The 19,226-nt window shown below is 40.2% G+C and overlaps 3 protein-coding genes across 4 annotated transcripts; 2 read left to right on the forward strand and 1 right to left on the reverse strand.

The window, feature by feature from the left end:
- Window positions 1–4,547: 4,547 nt before the first annotated feature.
- LOC135677336 (pectinesterase-like) lies at window positions 4,548–6,698 on the forward strand. Its single transcript, XM_065189546.1, has 2 exons — window positions 4,548–5,655; window positions 5,894–6,698. The coding sequence occupies exons 1-2, from the start codon at window positions 4,704–4,706 to the stop codon at window positions 6,586–6,588; spliced, it is 1,647 nt and encodes a 548-aa protein (XP_065045618.1). The 5' UTR covers window positions 4,548–4,703; the 3' UTR covers window positions 6,589–6,698.
- A 1,519-nt stretch (window positions 6,699–8,217) lies between these two features.
- Window positions 8,218–13,591, reverse strand: LOC135677337 (RQC trigger complex subunit RQT4 homolog). 2 transcript variants are annotated; one of them, XM_065189547.1, is made up of 5 exons: window positions 13,434–13,591; window positions 13,060–13,242; window positions 12,260–12,898; window positions 10,160–10,258; window positions 8,218–8,771 (listed from the first exon to the last, which is right to left on the reverse strand). In XM_065189547.1, exons 2-5 carry the CDS (start codon window positions 13,204–13,206, stop codon window positions 8,445–8,447), a joined length of 1,212 nt encoding a protein of 403 aa, XP_065045619.1. In that variant the 5' UTR covers window positions 13,207–13,242; window positions 13,434–13,591; the 3' UTR covers window positions 8,218–8,444. The 2 variants fall into 2 exon arrangements, with proteins under 2 accessions (XP_065045619.1, XP_065045620.1); XM_065189548.1 differs by having other exon boundaries at window positions 13,060–13,344; window positions 13,434–13,580.
- A 3,410-nt stretch (window positions 13,592–17,001) lies between these two features.
- LOC135677338 (NDR1/HIN1-like protein 1) lies at window positions 17,002–17,955 on the forward strand. The gene has a single exon (XM_065189549.1). The coding sequence runs from the start codon at window positions 17,087–17,089 to the stop codon at window positions 17,717–17,719; it is 633 nt and encodes a 210-aa protein (XP_065045621.1). The 5' UTR covers window positions 17,002–17,086; the 3' UTR covers window positions 17,720–17,955.
- The last annotated feature ends 1,271 nt before the right edge of the window (window positions 17,956–19,226 follow it).

Here is a 19,226-nt window from a genome sequence, read left to right on the forward strand (position 1 = left end):
CTATCACCTCCACGCTTCCGTCATGTCTCCTCGTGCGATTACAATATAATCACAAGCACGTAGGCCCGATGATAAATAAGAAAAAATAGAGACTCGTATGCCTCAATAAGAATAATAATCACATCACATCATACAATTCATGATCATCCGTGCACATCATACATCACATGTATACATCAACATATAGGACTACTAGATAATAATAATAATAATAATAATAATAATAATAATAATAATAATAATAATAATACTAATAATAATAATAATAATAATAATAATAATACTAATAATAATAATAATAATAATAATACTAATAATAATAATAATAATAATAGTAATAGTAGTAATAATAATAATAATAATAATAATAATAATAATAATAATAATACTATTTAATTAATTATTTTATAGAATTTTTAGGGTACCCTATCCTAAGGTGCCCCATGTGGCTAGGAAACCTTGGCCTTAGGACAGCCTTGGGTGGCTAGGAATCCCTAGCCCCTAATGACCCCTTTGTAGCTAGGAAACCCTAGCCGCCAGCTTGCCCCATGTAGTAGGAGCTATATGGACACCTATGCTCTAGGAAACTCTAGTTGTAGGGGTTCCCCATGCAACTAGTAATCCCTGGCTATAGGGGCTCTAGTCTGCCTAGCCGAGAGCAACATGGCTACTCTCGGTTTGCTAAGGTTACAAGCAGCCTTGACCGATCCATAGGGTAATAATAATTGCTACCCTTTTCTCTCTCTTGTGCGTCAACAATTTTAATGTCAAAAGCTTTTCCTAAAATACCTCTCAATAGCGAGATCCAAATCTGAAAAAACTATGACAAAAATCACAGCAATCGCATATAAAATAATTCTACGCGATTCATCAACACACGTAGTTTAAAAACCAATCGTCGCATGAATCAAACTGACTTTGATATCACTATTAGGAAGTCTAATTATAGTAACATATGATAATTGACGACTAGAAAGCAAAAGCATAGATTTCCCAAAAAAAAGTATCTCATCGTCGTATGAAGATTAGTGCACAAAATGTGAAAATAAAAAATCACGTGTATCAAGTGAAATTTGTTACATATGGAGATCGTACATCCTTGAAAGTTCCTAAATCTATAGGAGTAGATGAAGGAGGTCAATTGTCATCATCTCTAGTGGTGATTCATATGGTAGATGTGGTGATGATGCTCATAAAATCACTGCACAATCTTTCTCTCCATGCGCATCACATGATAAAAAAGGGGTCGGCCCTTCCTACTATCCATACGCCCTCAACTAGGGCTGCCAGTGGAGGAGGAGAGAAGAGGGAAGAGAATAGGAGAGACGGCCAACAGATGACTAGCCTATGCCACCTTTTGGGCCCTCCTATTTATAGAGGTTCGTGCTACTTAACCCTATTGGATTATGCCCTATTAGGTACTGAATCTCTATCCAATTACCTAATCCTCTTAATTAATATTTCTCTATCAAATAGTATCTTATTAGCTCTTATTAGATCTTATCCACAAGATCCTATAATTCAGGGACTTACTAAATATTCAATAAGATAAGGGCACCAACGAATATGTCATATCCGAACATCTACTCGTCATAACATATACCAAATGTGTATGACTCTCTAGACCCAATATCGAGCTAGCTATGAGTCATACCTATCAGAACTCCTTCTAATTCAATGAATTATTATCTTTATAATAATTCACGCGACTCATCGATTATGAACATACTAGGTCACTATGTCGTAGTCCCCAAACAATACAAGAGGATCTAATCTATTAGACTTATTTATCCTTAATTATCATTATTTATAGTCTCTCATCTATCTAATATCCCAAAGATCGTATATCGAGTATAGTATTGTCAGGCCCACATAGAATCTACTCAAGTCTTGCTCTAATTGGAGTCTCTAGGAAAACTATTTCTCTCTCAATCCGAATGACTATGGCCATATTTGCCTAAACAAGAATACATAAGATATTCCTCTCATGACACCGAGAGCGGATGATCCTCTATCGATACTCAATTGCCCTTGTAAGGTTTGCTACCACACCAGATGATCAGTCGTGTTCGATTTGAAATGTCCAGACGTATAAGTCTGGTATCAAAGAGTGGAGTACTCATACGTGATATCTTTAGTATTTTAAATCTAAAGATCAGACATATAATTGAGACCACAGAATTACTATCTGATAATGAGGTATCATCAACCATCCAACAATTTATGGGCGGATAAATCAGTGAACTCATTCTCCAATGAGCACTTGTACTATATATATAATGTCTCCACATGAGCAACTATGAGATCAGTCACCTCTATCATATGGATGGGTATACAGTATACTAGTTTTTCCGATTATCTTAATGTCCCTCTCGAGTAACCTACTATTAGGATTATTTAGGGTTTGTGTTTAAAGGCAATTCGGTCTCATTATCGTGATCTCATCATGATCCAACTCCTATTGCACAGATCCATAGATATCACAATATATGCAATATACAACATAAAATAAGAAAAAAATTAGTAATAATAATAAGCAAAAAGACTGCTTAGCGTGTCACACATGCCATCACTCACGTGATTGGCATGCAGGACACCTATGACTAGTAGGATATGCACTCTTAGGGGATATATGATCTCCCCTAGTTGAGGTTATATCGTATATCTTACGTAGTTTTTAGTTTTTCATGAGTTTTACGCTCTCGATCTTTGCATAATGATTCAATATGATTCTTTTGGGAAACTTGTTTTGTTTTTATTTTTTCATTATACATGTGATGCTCTTTGTGATTTCCCAATAAGATCACCTCAGGAGCTGACCCTCAATCTTCTCACCATTAAGGTGATTGGACCCTACAGGCTTTGCTATATGATATGGTTCACGAGGGCATTGATTAGGGTGGACTTGCTAGAGCCATTCGTCCAAGCACCATGAAGATATCCCCTTCTCTCGCCTTACAGAGATGGAATTCAATAGCATCTAGATCCTATAGATCACCTTTGACATCCCGAGGTCAATGGCAAGGCTGTTCTTGCATTGTACAAGAGATCAATGAAGACAAGGATGAAAGGGACGGAGGCGGAAGGCCAAGTGGTCACTGGTCACCTTCAAGGGGCCAAGTCACTGAGCTCGAGGACATAATGCTTCGGGGAGGCGTAGCCATTGCCCTCGGGGACATCAACACCATGAGCATTGTTGACATACTTGAAGAGATAGTCAAGGGTGCTGAACATTACACTGCCACCACCTCCAGAGTCCTGATTAGCATTAGCTCAGGGGGTATGGTGGCTGAGTAGGCCATCACAGTCGATGTCCTCTACCTCTACCATTAGGAAGGATTACTAGTCGAATAAGAATACCGGGCTTGGTATCGTTTCGTTATCCCCTTTTATCTTATTATGTTCTCCTGTTGGTTGTCGATGCAAATGATAGTTGAGTTGCAAATCACGGCTGAGATAGTGGCGTTGCTTATTGGGCTAGTTGGGGCAAAAGCGAAATAACAACTTTTATCATGCCCATTAATGTTTGCACCTGTTGGGTGAGGTTTAAGAACACCTCAGCAAAGACAAGCAAGTGGCTCAAGGTTGCCTCAGCGGGCAAGAGGCCTAGGTCATTGAATAGATGCTCATATCATGATGGTATTTAAGTTGAGGTGGATGTATCCATATACAAAAAAGGCCTCCTCACTCGAGTATTCGTTGAGAGGGTTGGTAGGCGGACGATATCGAGTAATTCATTTAGCACCAAAATGTTATTGATGTCTTGGTTAGCACGATATGATCTAGACCCATGCGTACAAGATTGTCCAGAGAATCTTCGAGGTGAAAATATCGTGCTCCCGAGATATCACCTATGTGAAGACCGAAGTCAAAAGAGGTTTCCTGACTAGGTCCCTCCGACGCTCAATTTAGTAATCTAAAATTCTCAAATATGAGTTGGAGTAGTTCAAAAGAAGTCTCTTGCATTACATTTAAGATATATTTTTATATTTTAGAGGATGAGAAAGGAGTTTGTGAAAATAGTCTTTTCGTTGGGTTAAAGATATCTTTTTATGCCTTGATAGGATAAAAAAAAGTTTGTAAATTTTATGTCTTAAGAGGACACGAGATTGTGTTTACCAGCTTTGGATTTTAAAACTCATAAATCAATTACCTTGTAATTACGTAGTTTATGATAATGGATGAGAAAGAATACTGTTGTTTTCATTTTCAATCACATTAGTTAGGACGTGCTTCTCGCTAATTCTGTCGTTCCCATTGACTCGTTCCCTTCGAACCAGGAGGCGAAGAAACTTAATATAGCACTGAACGAGATCGGTTTACCCGCCTTACTGCAGGGAAGACCATGCATTTTTATGCTTAGCTGCATGTATTGCCAAGAACCGATAATTAAGATGGCTAAAAAAACGTCGAGATTAATGCAACGATTGCCAAAAAGAGCTCTTATCCACGTATTGTTCGTCTGGACGAAGTCAAGAAAGAAAACCGACGCGACGGTCTCTCATCTTTTACCTTTTTATCAGTTAGTTCGACCGTTATATAAGCACGCCCTCTCCTTCCTCTCGACGGCAGGCGGACAGATACTTGGGGAGCTCCGTCCCCAAAGTATCTTTCTTAGGTTTCCTCCTTTCACTCCGTCCACAATCCAAAGTAAATGCACACGCTTCTCTTGGATTAGCAAACAATACGAGGACCGTAAAGAGATGTCGAATAAGGCCGTCTTGGGTGCTCTCTCGGCGGTCCTCCTTGTGGCCGCCGTGATAGGGGCGGCGAGTGACGATTCCCCTGTCGCCTCCTCCAAGTCCGTGACGGCCATCTGCGCCTCCACTGACTACGCTGATGTGTGCGAACGGACCCTCAATGCTGCCATCAATGGCTCTGCCTCTCCCAAGGAGATCATACAAGCTTCCTTCATGGTTGCCATCAAAGAAATCGAAGCTGCCACCCACCTGTCCAACAACGTGAGTTTGAAAGCCACTGACTCGATGAACAAGGATGGGTTCGACATTTGTCGTCGACTCTTCGAGGATGCCACCGAGGAGCTACAAGCTGCCTTCTCGGAGACTCATGACCTTGACGGTTTGGCGAGAAGGACCGATGACATCAAGTGCTGGCTTTCAGCCGTCATCTCCTACCAGCAGACCTGCCTCGATAGCATCACTCAACCCGACCTACACTCGACCATGAAGGACGGGCTTGTCACGGCCTCTCAGGTCACCAGCAATGCCATTGCCATCGTCGATGGGCTCAGTTCATTATTCAAGAACTTCCAAGTCCCCATCAACGTGACCAATATCGCCAGCCGCCGGCTACTGTCTCAGGGGAGCGATGCCAAGGGTTATCCCACGTGGTTCTCGGCCCATGACAGGAAGCTCTTGGCTGCCAGTGCGAGAGGTGAGTTGAAGCCTAACATGGTGGTGGCTCAGGATGGGAGTGGAGACTATAAGACTATCAACGCTGCCCTCAATGCCATGCCCAAGAAGTACACAGGCCGCTATGTGATCTACGTCAAGGCCGGGATCTACAAGGAGAATGTCCTCGTCACCAAGGACAAGGTGAACGTGTTCATGTATGGTGATGGACCAAGGAAGACAGTCGTGACTGGCAGCAAGAACAACGTCGATGGCGTTCAAACCATGAATACAGCGACCTTCGGTCTGACCTTCTTTGCTTTCATAAATCCTATATTATGCTACGTTTCACATCTACTCACGTACCATCTGACATATCAGTTGTGACCTAAGTTAGATATAGCAAACATATTACTGCAATCAATCTATATAACACTTACTACACCAAACTAAATCTTGATAGTAGAGACAATGAAATATCGAGAGTGAAGCAAAACATATGCATGTCTGACCTAAAGTTTTATGCAATTGGCATTTTCCAGCTGCCGAAGGGCAGGGCTTTATTGGCAAGTATATGGGGTTCAGCAACACCGCTGGACCAGAGAAGCACCAAGCCGTGGCGCTTCGTGTGAAAGGGGACATGTCAGCCTTCTTCAACTGTCGTATGGATGCGTTCCAGGACACTCTCTACGTGCAGGCCCATCGGCAGTTCTACCGCAACTGTGTGGTATCGGGGACTGTTGACTTCATCTTCGGTGACTCCTCCACCATTCTTCAAAACTGCCTCATCGTGGTGCGGCGCCCCATGGACAATCAACAGAACACGGTGACAGCACACGGACGAGAGGAGGAGAAGGAAGAGACCGCACTTGTGATCCAAAACTGCCGCATCGTCCCCGACAAGCGCTTGTTCCCTGACAGGTTGACGATCCCCAGCTACCTTGGTCGGCCTTGGAAGGCACGCTCGAGGACCATCATCATGGAATCAACCATCGGCGACTTGATCAAACCGGAGGGATGGTTGCCATGGGATGGCGACCAGTTTTTGAACACACTATATTATGCCGAGTATGGCAACCGTGGGCCCGGTGCCGGGACCAGCGGCAGGGTGAATTGGCCTGGGTTTCATGTCATCAACAGGCAGACGGCTCAAGCGTACACAGTGAATTCCCTAATCCAAGGTCACCGGTGGATCAAGTTTTCGGGCATACCCTATCTTGGTGGGTTTACAAATTGATGTCCTTCTTATCTACCTAATAAAAAAGTCGGAGATTGAGAGGTGGGATGTTCCTATGGGAGACTTCTTCCTTAATTTCATTATTATTGATTGATACTCCTTTAGTGGCATATGTTGTTGATTGATTCATATCTGGTGTTCTACTAAATTTTCTGACATCTTTATTTCTATATCCTCGTAACTTTCCTTCCTTCGTTTACGTGAAGTAGTGGTTGAATTACCTTTTGTGATATCGATCGATTGATATATTATGTTATATTAACACATGTCAGTTTGTTGTTACGTTACTTCGAGCAACGAAATTATGGATAATTCCTTTATTTCAGTTTATGAAAGAGATATAATAACCCGTTACGAGTGCATGTACTAATACAATGATTGACTCTATCAAAACAATAGGTTTAATGGAACCTTTTATTCGGTGATGTTATCTAGTCTTATGTTATAAACCCCAATGCCGCCATGATGTATACGAACATCCCCCTCATCCCTCAGCTTACACAACATACAACTCCTCCCCCATAACCGATCTAGTCGGCGTTCATCCCTATGTCTCACGATGCACCGACCTTCCCCATAGCCAGCGTTCATCCTTGCGTCTCACAACACATCCCCAGTCAGACAACTGCCTCAGCCTCCAAATGTCCAGCCGCCGACCGAGGAGTGGTCGGGAGACTTGAGGCTTACAGTGGAGTGCAGCACCCCCGCACTCAGGCGTGTTGCACCGACCTTCCCCGAGCCCGACACCTTGTCGTCCGATTCGACAGACTACTCGTTCATGGCCCAACTGTAATTTTATGTATTTTTTGTAAGTAACTATATTTTTGGTTTAACTTTTTTTTTTTGTCTACCATTAATCTTTTTTAAATTGGAGGAACAAAAATTTATTTCTTTCAACCAAGAGAAGAATGGCATAAGTAATTACTTTATACCTAATTGGCTCAAATTAAACACGAACGGTTCATGGCTAGAATCTGATGGTGTTTGAGGTGGAGGTTTCGTTTTGCACGAATATGATGGATCATCATGTACCGATGCCTTCATGGAAAGTGTTAACATCAAAGTTGAATGGTGAGGTGTGGCCACAATGGAGTGTTACACCACCAGAGTCTCGAGGTGGTAGCAGATCAATCAACCAAACGCGTTATGAGATTATTGATAAGGATTTGAATGTTGATCTAGATTCTATTGTGATCCGTGTTGCTTGTGACAGTGTTTAAGATCCTAAAAGAAGATCAGGTGGGGAAAGCCTGTATCGAGTATGTACCGATCTCTTTAACGTTCAAGTTAAACAGTCGTATCAAGTATCAACAAACAAAAAAAATTTGTAAACTAATAAATAATAATAATAAAGACTATTTATACCCAGGGTTTGTAATTAGCAATGGTCAAAATTGTCTAAGGAACACATCTACTAACTACTAATATGTTATCAACACAACTACTAACTATTAATATGTCGTCAACTATGTTGTAAGACCACCTTGGTCAATACTAAATGTACGTCTCGCTTTGGATCTTAATTTCTTTTCTAAAAACATATCGAATGCACTTGAAATATTTGCAAACTCACTTTTTCTTTTTTCTTTGAGATCAAATGTACTCATAGCTCGGCAAGATCCATCGACCTACTGAATTGTCACATTTATTACTTTTGGATGAGCAGGGATCTCTTTTTATTAAAACAAATATACAACCTTTATGTAATATACTCTTTTTTGAACAAAAAACAGTCACTGTTGAAGTATCAACAGTCTTGTTTCATTTATCTCAATACCAAGGTCATGTCGATCTACAGCATCGACAGAAACCATTGAAGAGTTGGAACACAATGGCAGCTCCACTTAAGTTCTCTCTTAGTTGTAATCTAGAGAACACTCGTGTGTATCTTCTTTATCTTGCCAAAAGCCTTCGCCTGATAGACCATGATCATTGTGATCATTTCGATGAAAATGGCGCATCTCCATGTTCTCGTGCTGGACTCTACCACTTATTTCCAGGCATAAACCATTTGTCATTCTCTTTCTTCGTTTTCCTTTGGCTGGATCTTTTCTAGGGCCTGTTGAAACAAAGACTGGCTGCAGACTAACGGTTGGATTAGGCTTTATACGATTTGATTCTCTTTCTTCAGGTCTTAATATACTGTACTCTGTGTCTGAAGCTTCTTCCTTATTCAAGATTACCTGAAAACAAAACAGAGATTAATGCAGTAGAACAAAACGTAAGTGCTATGTTCACGACACAACTGCAGGATATCTATCTATCTCCGGCAAAGCTTAAATTTAAAGTCCACCCAAACACAGACAAAAAATACTTAACTGCAGCATTATATCATGTATCTACAGATACTGCATAATTACACATGAATTATAATTAAATAATATCAAGTCTGGCATAAAAAGCCTTCATAAGCACAAATATGTCTATTGAAGCAAAGAAAAAACTTGCATCAGAAATGGATAGTATCAAAAAAAAAAATGTAGTGCATTTTTCAATTAGTTCTCACAAGTTGATAGACTGATGAACTGCCCATCGAACTGGAACCAGAATACAGAACAAATGGACTTCTTAAGACTGCTTTCCTATGCATAATCTAAGCCATTTAACTAGTACCACTTTCACCTTCAACCTACATTAATAATGTTACGAAGAACATCCATATTAGAGGTTATTTATCGAACAAGAAGAAATCAGAGGAACGAACTTATGAAGCAGGAATATGGATAATGGATATATATGCTAATATGACATCTTAAAAAAAATAAGATACCATTATGAATAAGGCAATAAAAAAACATTTCAAAAATACAATATTGCATATGATATATATAATATAGTAAATAATATGACAACAAAAGGTATCATATATATGATACTTTTATACGATAACAAAAAAATTAGTAAATAATAACAAGTAATTAAGTAGCATTCGTAATATATGAGCCATGAAAGAGAGTAATTTTAGTGACAGTACTCAAAAAATATAGAAAAGACAACAAGATCTAATAAAATATGAAGTGAGATTTTTAAGTTATCTTCATTAATTATATGATGATAATACAAAAGGCATATATGTTATATCTGATAATATATTTGTCTCTTCTATAGAAGTTCCAACATTCAAATATTACAAAATTCACTGAAACTTTTTTCATCAGTATCCATTATTCATTAAAAAAGCATTCTGCTCCTTTAATTACTTGTTTCACTAAATAAAGCTCAATTGACCAGACAATGGCTTGTTGTCATGATCAAAAATGGAAATTTTGATAAGTATCTTAGAAATATCCTAAAAGTGCCCTACATTATACAACCAACACTGATATTGCATGTACCTGAAGTATCCATTTTTGATATGTATGAGCAAGCTGCATAGAGAAAATGTCATGTTTCTAGACCCTACATGTTTACAATCAAGTATAGTTTATAGCATTATGAAGACCAATTATTGGAGCAGTAGCAACAGTAAACATATACTTAAAAGGAGCAATACCACAAAATGATAGGACAAATAAACAATTTTCCATCACTTTAACTAGAAATTACAATTGCCAAACTACAAGTCACCAACCTTGCGGCCTAGCAAATCAAATGTGACAATAACTTTTCTCTTTCTTGCTTCAGCAGCTTCTTCAATTTCCTTTTGCTTTTTCTGTAAAAGCTGCTTCTCCTGAAGTACAGAAGCTTAATTGAGATCAATTCCATGCAACATTAAGGCATCTTCACAATAATGATACCAATATTACATAGAAATTTCAGCATTCAACAGCATGATATGGCTTCTTTACAGCTTCGTAAACAGGTAAACCCATAAAATCCAATTGTAAACAGCAAGAATGAACTTCAACTCGGCTGATGAATGATAAAATTTTGTTAAAGCAGGTTGATTTGACCTTGTCCAACTTGTAATGACACAACTTGAGTGTTCACCTTCTTAATTGGTTGTTGATGCTTGTGAATTGATTGTTGCATTAGGCCATATCCACACATCAACTTTTTTAGATCATCTGTTGAACTTGCAAATCAGGTGAGCAAACAAACATTATTGATTTTCTACTTCAATATTTTGTAATGCTGATGTTTGACATGATGTGCATACATGTTGTTCAAGAAAGAGTTGTAAGTCAGCTATCCTCAACCTCCAGATATGTTATTAGCAGATTGATACAGCTATGAAGGATCGAGAGAAGATATAGGTGGGTTATAGTTGTATACTCTTTCTCAGTGAAGTTTGCTGAAATATAATTAGCCTGCCCGACTTCATAACCATAGTCAGCCTTTTTGAGCACCAATTTGTCTCTCTATTTGGGGTAAAATCCTCCAAGACTCACTAAAGCAGTAACGAATATACCTACTTCAATGTAGAAGAAGACCTACTCTCTTGCTATATGGCCTTGGCTTCTGTGGATAGGATGGGGATTCTCAAGTATTGTCCATCTGACTTGACACAACTATTGATCATCAAATTGCAACTAAACAAAATCCTACTATAATTAGGCATCATGATGAATACTATACATATAGTTCTTTAGTCCATTTTAGAGGTAGGAAACAACTATCAAACTCTATCAAATCACTGTAGGGGCTGGTTTGCAGTTTGCACATAGACAAGGTAAACCTATAATGATTTGTCTACCAATTTAGTGCTGAACCCCTCAAAATTGATCTATAGGGCTCAGATAGGTTGATTTTGATATATAGCTACAACTCAGGACCAGAAGTATCTTTATACTAGCAAACAACGCTATGAGATGGACGCTAATGTGAAAAGACTATATTAATGTCCACGTAGCTGATATTGAAGTCAGGCCTAGCTCTTGAAGTCAAGTCTACCATCAGGTTCAGTTCATTATCGAAGATAAAATTTTCAACACCAGTGTAATAGCTTTGGCCAAACCAATAGTGGCCAAAGTTGCCCAATCTAGGCCTCCAAATCATCCCACAAAAAAAACCGACGACTTGCGACCAAATAGAAAGGAATGTCAATGTCTACTTAGCACGTAACATTTGGAAGAACAAAATGTTAACAGTTAACAGGAATGCCCATATCCATTTCACTGATGCAAAAAAATCAGTCCAATGAGCAATAGCATCAACTTTCTGTTAACATAGAATGTTTGTGCCATTTTATTCTCATCAAAAGGAAATCAAAATGATAATTTCCTAATGTCTATTACTTAGGGTAACTTGAATATTTACTATCTAGATTTACAAACTGAGAATCTAATGCTTATGCTTACGATAACTTCCATATGAATCTCCAAACCACTCCTTGTATCCAATTTTAAGTCCATTTCAGTTGTTAAGCCTTTTATTAGTGATATATATTCAGTCATGATTACTCATTGGTGCTTCTACTAAGCCTTCTCTGACTAGCATTAAGCAAATAGAGAGATCATAAATGTTTGATGAAAAACCAACTAGGAAATGTTCCAGATCTGAGAAATTCTGTATAGCAGACTAGTACATCAGAATGCTTTTCTTTTCCAGTATAAATGATTCAAGAAAATGGTGAGCCAACGACTACTTGTTGATTATTTATCTTTGAACAGAGTTCCAAAACCAAAATCTTATTGTAATCAGGAAACAAAAGCAGTTTGAAGAAAAGCACAATTTTGAAGAAACTTGATGCAATCAAGACATGGAAAATTGATGGTTTAAAGAATAAGACCTCTGTGGAGAGCCAGCTATTTCCTTCGATCTCATAATAGTCACTCTGGTCATCAATAACTTTAGTCCTTTCTGTAGAGTTCCTATCATAATCTACAAGCCTTTTTGCATATGCTTCTGCTGCAGCTTCAGCTTCAGAAAGAGGAACTCCGGGGTCAGAAAGACCAGCATATGTACTGCCTTCTCTCAACACAAGCACACCGCAGAAACTGCAGGGACCCTCTCCTTCTTGTTCGCATATGATCTTGCCACAAGATAAACAGTTGCTCACGAGCTTGTGCCGTCGAGCTTGACAAGAACAGGGCTTTCCTTGCTGGAAAACAACAGACCCCTTTGCTGCCTCAGCAAGGGTGACAGTTTTTCCACCCTTTTTCTTTTTTGGAACACTTGAATTTCCTTTAGATGCACCTCTGGACCCATTTTCCGTTTGATTGCCATGAATCACTGTTGAATTTATGTCTTTAGACGGCCTTGATTGCTTTTTGGCTGCAACAACCATGCCTTCATCTGCCGGTGGCTTCGCATAGGCTTGAAACCCTGATGCTTTTATCTCTGCAACTTTGGCAGCAGAATCAACAAACCCCCTCTTTTTCATGTATTCTTGAATCATATCTTCTCCAGCTTCCAGGCCAATGATATTCTGCAGAATAAGGGCATCGCAAACCTTACTAGCAGAAGACTTTCTGATATATAAGGATCGAAGGTCATGATGACCATCCTAAGAGTCGCTTATTTGAGGATGGAAATCATTATTGCCGAAAAAGCAAAACATATAGAGGGGAGAAAGAAAGGGATACGAACGGTGAGGTAATCGGCGGCGTCTTGAGGCGGGGCGAGCTCGCAGAAGGACACGAGACCGCGGATGAGATCCCCGTCCAAATCTAAGCCAGTTTCAATCCTCCCGCAGAGTTCCACCAACGCCTCCTCCAACCATTCTCCCGATCCCATATTTCTGCCTCTGGATCCTGTTCCCTCCACCGTTTCCTAGGGCAACCCATTATAAAGGCCAACATCGTTGAGGGCTTACGCAAGGAAAGAAATTTCAGGTACCGGGACCCGTACCAGACTACGGGTCCGGTCACTCAGCTGGAGGAGGGGGAAGAAGAAGGAAAAAGGAGGTCGGAAGAAGAAAAAAGAAAGAAAGGAAGGAGGAGGCAATGAAGGAAGAGGAATACCGTAGGTGAGGCGGCGGCGGGCAACCGGCGGCCGCGGGCGACGGGCAAGGGCGCGGAGAGGGAGAACGCGCGACTGCGGTGGCGCCACAACGCAGAGTTAGGGCTCGCGACTCCTCCGATTGCTGGATTAACAAAGATGAAAAATCAATGGATCAACCAATCCGATTGCAGAATTGATAAAATAATAGCATACTTAATAAATATACATAATAAATTTATTAAATAATAATAATTTTACGTTGTTTAGGTGATTTATCCAAAAAAAAAAAAGTATCTTTTCACTTTTTGCTATTATTTTAAACACCAAAAGACCCACAAACTTTAAAAAATAAAATAAAATTCCTAAAATGTCTCGTAAGATATACAATCCTTAATTTAAAAGAGATTTGATCCCAATATCTTACGATAAACTATTAAAATATTTCACAGTTAAATTAGTTAACATATTTTTATGATACTTTAATAATATTTAAGTTCATATAAATATTCAAATAATTTAGTGAATTAAGTATATTTTCTTTAGGAAAATATCATACCTCATGTCTGCCTATCGAGTCTTTAATAACCATCGATATGGAGCAGAGAGATAATTGCATGAGCATTCATATAAGATTACCAAACATAACTCTTTGTAATAGGTTTGCTTGACCATCAAGCATTAGAGTCATTAACGATTTTTCTTTCACTAGAGTTTAAGCTTATAGCTACTGAACTTAATGATTAGTCATATATGTTAAATTGCTATCTTTATATCTATACTGATATACTAGAGGTTGGGTTTCAATTATCCCTCCATCTTTTCTTTTTCTTTTTTTATTAAGGACATTCTTATCCGAAAAATCTCATCTATCAACCTAGCACCCAACTCATAATGTTACTTTACAAGTTTCATCGAGGAATATCTCGATATCAATATTATCCCGATATTGATATTATCATATACATATTACAATGTTTAATTCAGGACATCAATCTTTTACCTTTTGGCCTAACATGAGTGTAGGTTTTCAAGCTGTAATAAGGACTAAAATGGAGGATTCTTTTGAATCTCTTGAAGCAACAAAGAGTCTTTTAGCTTAGTCTTTGTCAATACGACCCTTTCCCTATGAGATTGATCGGAGCTAAAAAGGGATAATTAACCTAAATCACCCAAGTTTTGTCCAACTTGAATGTCATTACTTAGATAAGCCAATATTAGCTCATTGAAGCTATGTTGTGTCCCATCTCTAAGGGTTGATAGTAAGACTTCAGTCTCTATTTTTTTACGTTATCTTTTTTATCAAATATGAATCTCGATGTAGCATTCATTCAAATCACCAACAAGAGGAGCTTTGCATGACTCATGAGGAAGCACCTCAACCTCTTAATTGAGTCCTTCCTTGAGTTGGTTCAAAAAGATCTAGCGATTAAATATATATAAAGTAGTAAAGTAATACAACATTCAAATGATTCAAAAATTAAATATATTTTCTCTCGAGTAAAAGTATACATTTAAAAAAAACTTAAGCAAAGAATTAATTTATGGAAATAATTAAATAGTATCATCAAATATTACTATATTGATTATGTAAGATACTTAATAAGTCGAGACAACTAAGGACCCAAATAGGTATTGGGCGATGAAGTGAAGCACTCTTCCATGCTCTTAAGAGGACATGGAAAGTTCCATGTGTTGGGCCGATTACATGACGCGCTTTTCCTTATCCTCTCACGTAGTATTGGCTTCAATATACATCTTTTACTTGATCTTGCAAAAACGAAACTATTAAATCCTTTCAAGAGTAGCCATCACTCCGTACAGCTCTTCTTCTTGTATCTTTCTATCTCTCGCACTATCAACTTCTGGAGCGATGCTCGATAAACGAAGATTCCATGTTTCATATGCTTCCTAACTAGATGAGGATGGCAGCGTGTGGTTGAGATACAATTAGTGTCTTCTCTGGTTGGTAAGATGTGTTTTTGTCTCATTTGCCCCCTTCATTTCATTAATGGGACAGGTCGTGATTAGTTGACGAGGTTCTTTCCTCTCACAACGATGATGGAAGTTAATATGAGATGTAGCTATTAACGTTTTTCTAGGAGGTGGAAGTATGTGGCTCGCCTAACATGCATGCGGTGGTTCACGAGACGATAAATAGTCCTATATATTTTAATATCTTAAATATTAATTGCTAATAATAATATTTACTCTCATTTATTAAATATTTAGAGTTTGGAATCTATAATTTTAACCTATAAAATATTGATCTAATAAAATAATAATTAGCTTAGCCACAATCCACTAAAATTAAATTCTTAATTTTCGAATATATATATATATATATATAGGAGACTTGACTACAAGGAATATAATAACGTATTAGGGACGCAAGGAGGAATAGATCATCCGCCATAGCGTCAATGCTTTCCTTTCGGGGCCCACCGCATGTCTCTTTTGTGTTACGAATGAGAAATTGACTTGAGTGGCGCAGCGTGGCCTGTGCTTGTTTAATTCGTTCGATCACATCGGACACTGAGGTAAAAAGTGCTTCGTGGATACTTCCATTCCTCTCTATCTCTAAATTTTGTCGGCTGGAAAGGATCTCTCTGTTGTGGGCTGCTGCCTTCGATCTTATCGAATCGCTTGTATGCCGAGGTTTGGTGTGTGTAACTCCTTTTGGTGGCTTAAAATGCCGTAGGGTGAAAACAATATATAAATACATGATTGTAGCCATTTGGCTATGCTTTTTATGCCAGGCTTCGAATGGAACAACGCGATCGGTCTTCTATTTGACTTTTGCTTGATCATCTTAGATTATTATACGCTTCGTATTTCCAAACGTCCACATCGTAGACCTCCTTTACCCGTCAACATAATAATGACGGGAAGAATAATTCGTGCGTAGCAGTGATACTTGTGAGACCTCACGGAGACATGCATCGTCGCCGCAGTCGTCTCTTCCAAAAGGAACGACGACGACGCCTTCTTTTTTACCACGCTTCTTCCTGCCGTAGAAAAGTGACTTAGCTTTGCTAATTCTTCTGTTTCTTATGATTATGCTACTTCGTACGTTAGGAGATCCATCACCCTACGAGTGGTTAAGCCATCTTTGCTTTGTGATATGATAGAATATTTGCGAGTGTAGGACGACGGAGCAAACCTCTCACTGGAAGAGAGTCTAAAGGGGAAAAGGAGTGGCGAATGATGCGTGCGCAGATTGCAAGAAGCCAAAGGTTGGTGGCACGTCGCAGTAGTGGAGGATAGAAAGGTGCCTAAACTCATTCCATCACTGCCGACCCACAGCTTTGGACAAGCATCTGTCTGAGACAAGGAATGATGGTAATCGCTCGTCACTCGATGCACTAAATTACCGTGAGAATCGGGAATCATATCATACGGTAAACAAGCGATGGATCACCTAATATTTCCCATATTTTTTTTACTTTTACCGAGCATAGGAGAAGAATCTTATCCTTAATCATCAGTCACAGGCTCACCACCGCACACCCGAGCACACCATGCCATCGCACTAATCTTCTATGCCATGGTGTAGCACTACCATTCTTTTCTTTCTTATATATTACTTCACTTGCCTGCCACCGAACCTTCCTTGTCTCCTCCATTGACATTTCTACTGCGTTCATCCCTCAATTTGCGTGTGGTTTTGAAGAAGATGTCGGGCAAGGACTGCGGCGACCACGGCAAGTGGTGCAAGCTCCGGAAGCGCTTCTGGCGCATCTTAGGGTGCATCGTCGGCTTCATAATTCTGATCCTTCTCATCATCCTCATCATCTGGCTGGTGCTCCGCCCCACCAAGCCCCGGTTCTACCTGCAGGGCGCGGTGGTGCTGCAGTTCAACTACACCGGCCCACCCAGCAACCTGCTCTCCACCGTCTTCCAGGTCACCATCGCCTCCCGCAACCCCAACGACCGCATCGGCATCTACTACGACCGCATCTTCGTCTACGGCGCCTACAAGAACCAGCAGATCAGCCTCGCCACCGCCCTGCCCCCGATGTACCAGGGCCACAACGACGTCGTCATCTGGTCGCCCTACCTCTTCGGCCCCAACGTCCCGGTGGCGCCCTACCTCTGCGACGCCCTCACCCAAGACAAGGCTTCCGGCTTCCTCATCCTCCACGTCAAGATCGACGGCCGCATAAGATGGAAGGTCGGCTCCTGGACCTCCGACCACTACCACCTCTTCGTCAGCTGCCCGGCCTTCCTCACCTTTCAAAACGGGAGGTCAGGATCCGGCGCTACCGTCAGGTTCCAGCAGATGTCCGCCTGCAGCGTCGAAGTCTAAGGACGCCGAGCTCCCGTTTGTGTCTTTAGCAGGTTTTTTTCTTCTCTTTAGGCTTAATTAGCCGTAACGCACGCTGTTCCATGTTATGTAGCAGAAGGCCAGGCTGTGTGATAGACACATTAAGGGGAGGAGGATGATGATGGGAGAAATTAATAATGGTTTATAAATTCCACCAAGATCGATTGATGTATTTGCAAGCCAAATGTTGAATACTAAGCATCACATGTTTATATATATATACATCTGATGATTGGGATGACACTATCTAACCTTTTTTCTTTTGTGCATAACAATACAAATAACAGTGCTTTTTTTCTCGATTAGAACTAATAGAAAACTGTATTGATCAAGATGAATCACCAATTGGTGCTTTAAAGTAGGCGATGGGTGCATGAAGTTGGCACCACAAGGTAACCGATGGCCACTTTGTCCGACCCAATCAAACGCTTGACGCCATCGATGTTATGCTTAGTAATGCCGAGCCGGAGGAGGGTGGAAGAAGGACCCACGAACTCCCATAGTCTCCTCATACTGGTGGAGCATGTAGTAGTGGTTGGTATCTCGGTCTCACTCCAGCGTACTCGATTGATGGGTCGAAAGCGTGACTTGGAAGGAAAGAGACAACAAATTGGAGACCCTAAACGAGCAACACAAGGAAAGAACACTGTATTCCGACTTCATGATCGAGAAATGCTGAGCTTGGCACCACGAAAGAGAGCCTTCCTATGGTCCGATAGATGTTACTCATGCTCTACATCTTGTTTGTGATGTCACGGCAGGTTCTAATTGATGGGGATATAAACAGGAATAACCTTTGTATAGGAACAAATACTAGAAGACCAAAATACGCAGCGGAATAAAATGGAAACACAATCAAACAGAACACCAAGATATACGTGGAAAACCCCTTCAATGTGAAGGGTAAAAACCACGGGGCAAACTAGAGATAATCCACTATGAGAATAATGAATATACAAATCTCAATCTCTTGCCCAAAACCCAAGCAACAACCACAAGAGAATAACTGGGATACAAGGATCACGTTACTGCCCACAATATCTAAAACCTCCCAAGTAATCACAGCAAGAGCCTACTGTAGATTTGATCTAACCTGAGATGAGAACACTGCTAGATGATTGTGAACAGTCTCTCTGCGTTGTCCTTGTCTTCTTCCCTTTCTTTCTCTTCCTCTTCTGCCTTGTTCTCCTTCTTCTCTTTGGAATCTCGTCGCTACAAAGATCAGCCTCGTTGCTGCCTTTTTATAGCTTTAATCTGCCTCTAAAACGCAGCCACCACACCCCCCTAATCTTAATTAGGGTTAGGTTAAGAGGGGGTGTGAGCTGTGGGCTGATAAAGCCCACATGGGCTGAATATGGGCCATCAGCCCAACAACCTCCCCCTTCAGCCCATAAGGGAGGCTGTCCCATGACTCCTCAATGTGAAGCCATACCGACCAACTGTCGGCATATCTCCTGTCTTTCTTTTGTTAAGGTCTCCGTCAACATGT

The sequence above is a fragment of the Musa acuminata genome, chromosome BXJ1-6, assembly GCF_036884655.1.
Source record: "Musa acuminata AAA Group cultivar baxijiao chromosome BXJ1-6, Cavendish_Baxijiao_AAA, whole genome shotgun sequence".
NCBI classification, from domain to species: Eukaryota; Viridiplantae; Streptophyta; class Magnoliopsida; order Zingiberales; family Musaceae; genus Musa; species Musa acuminata.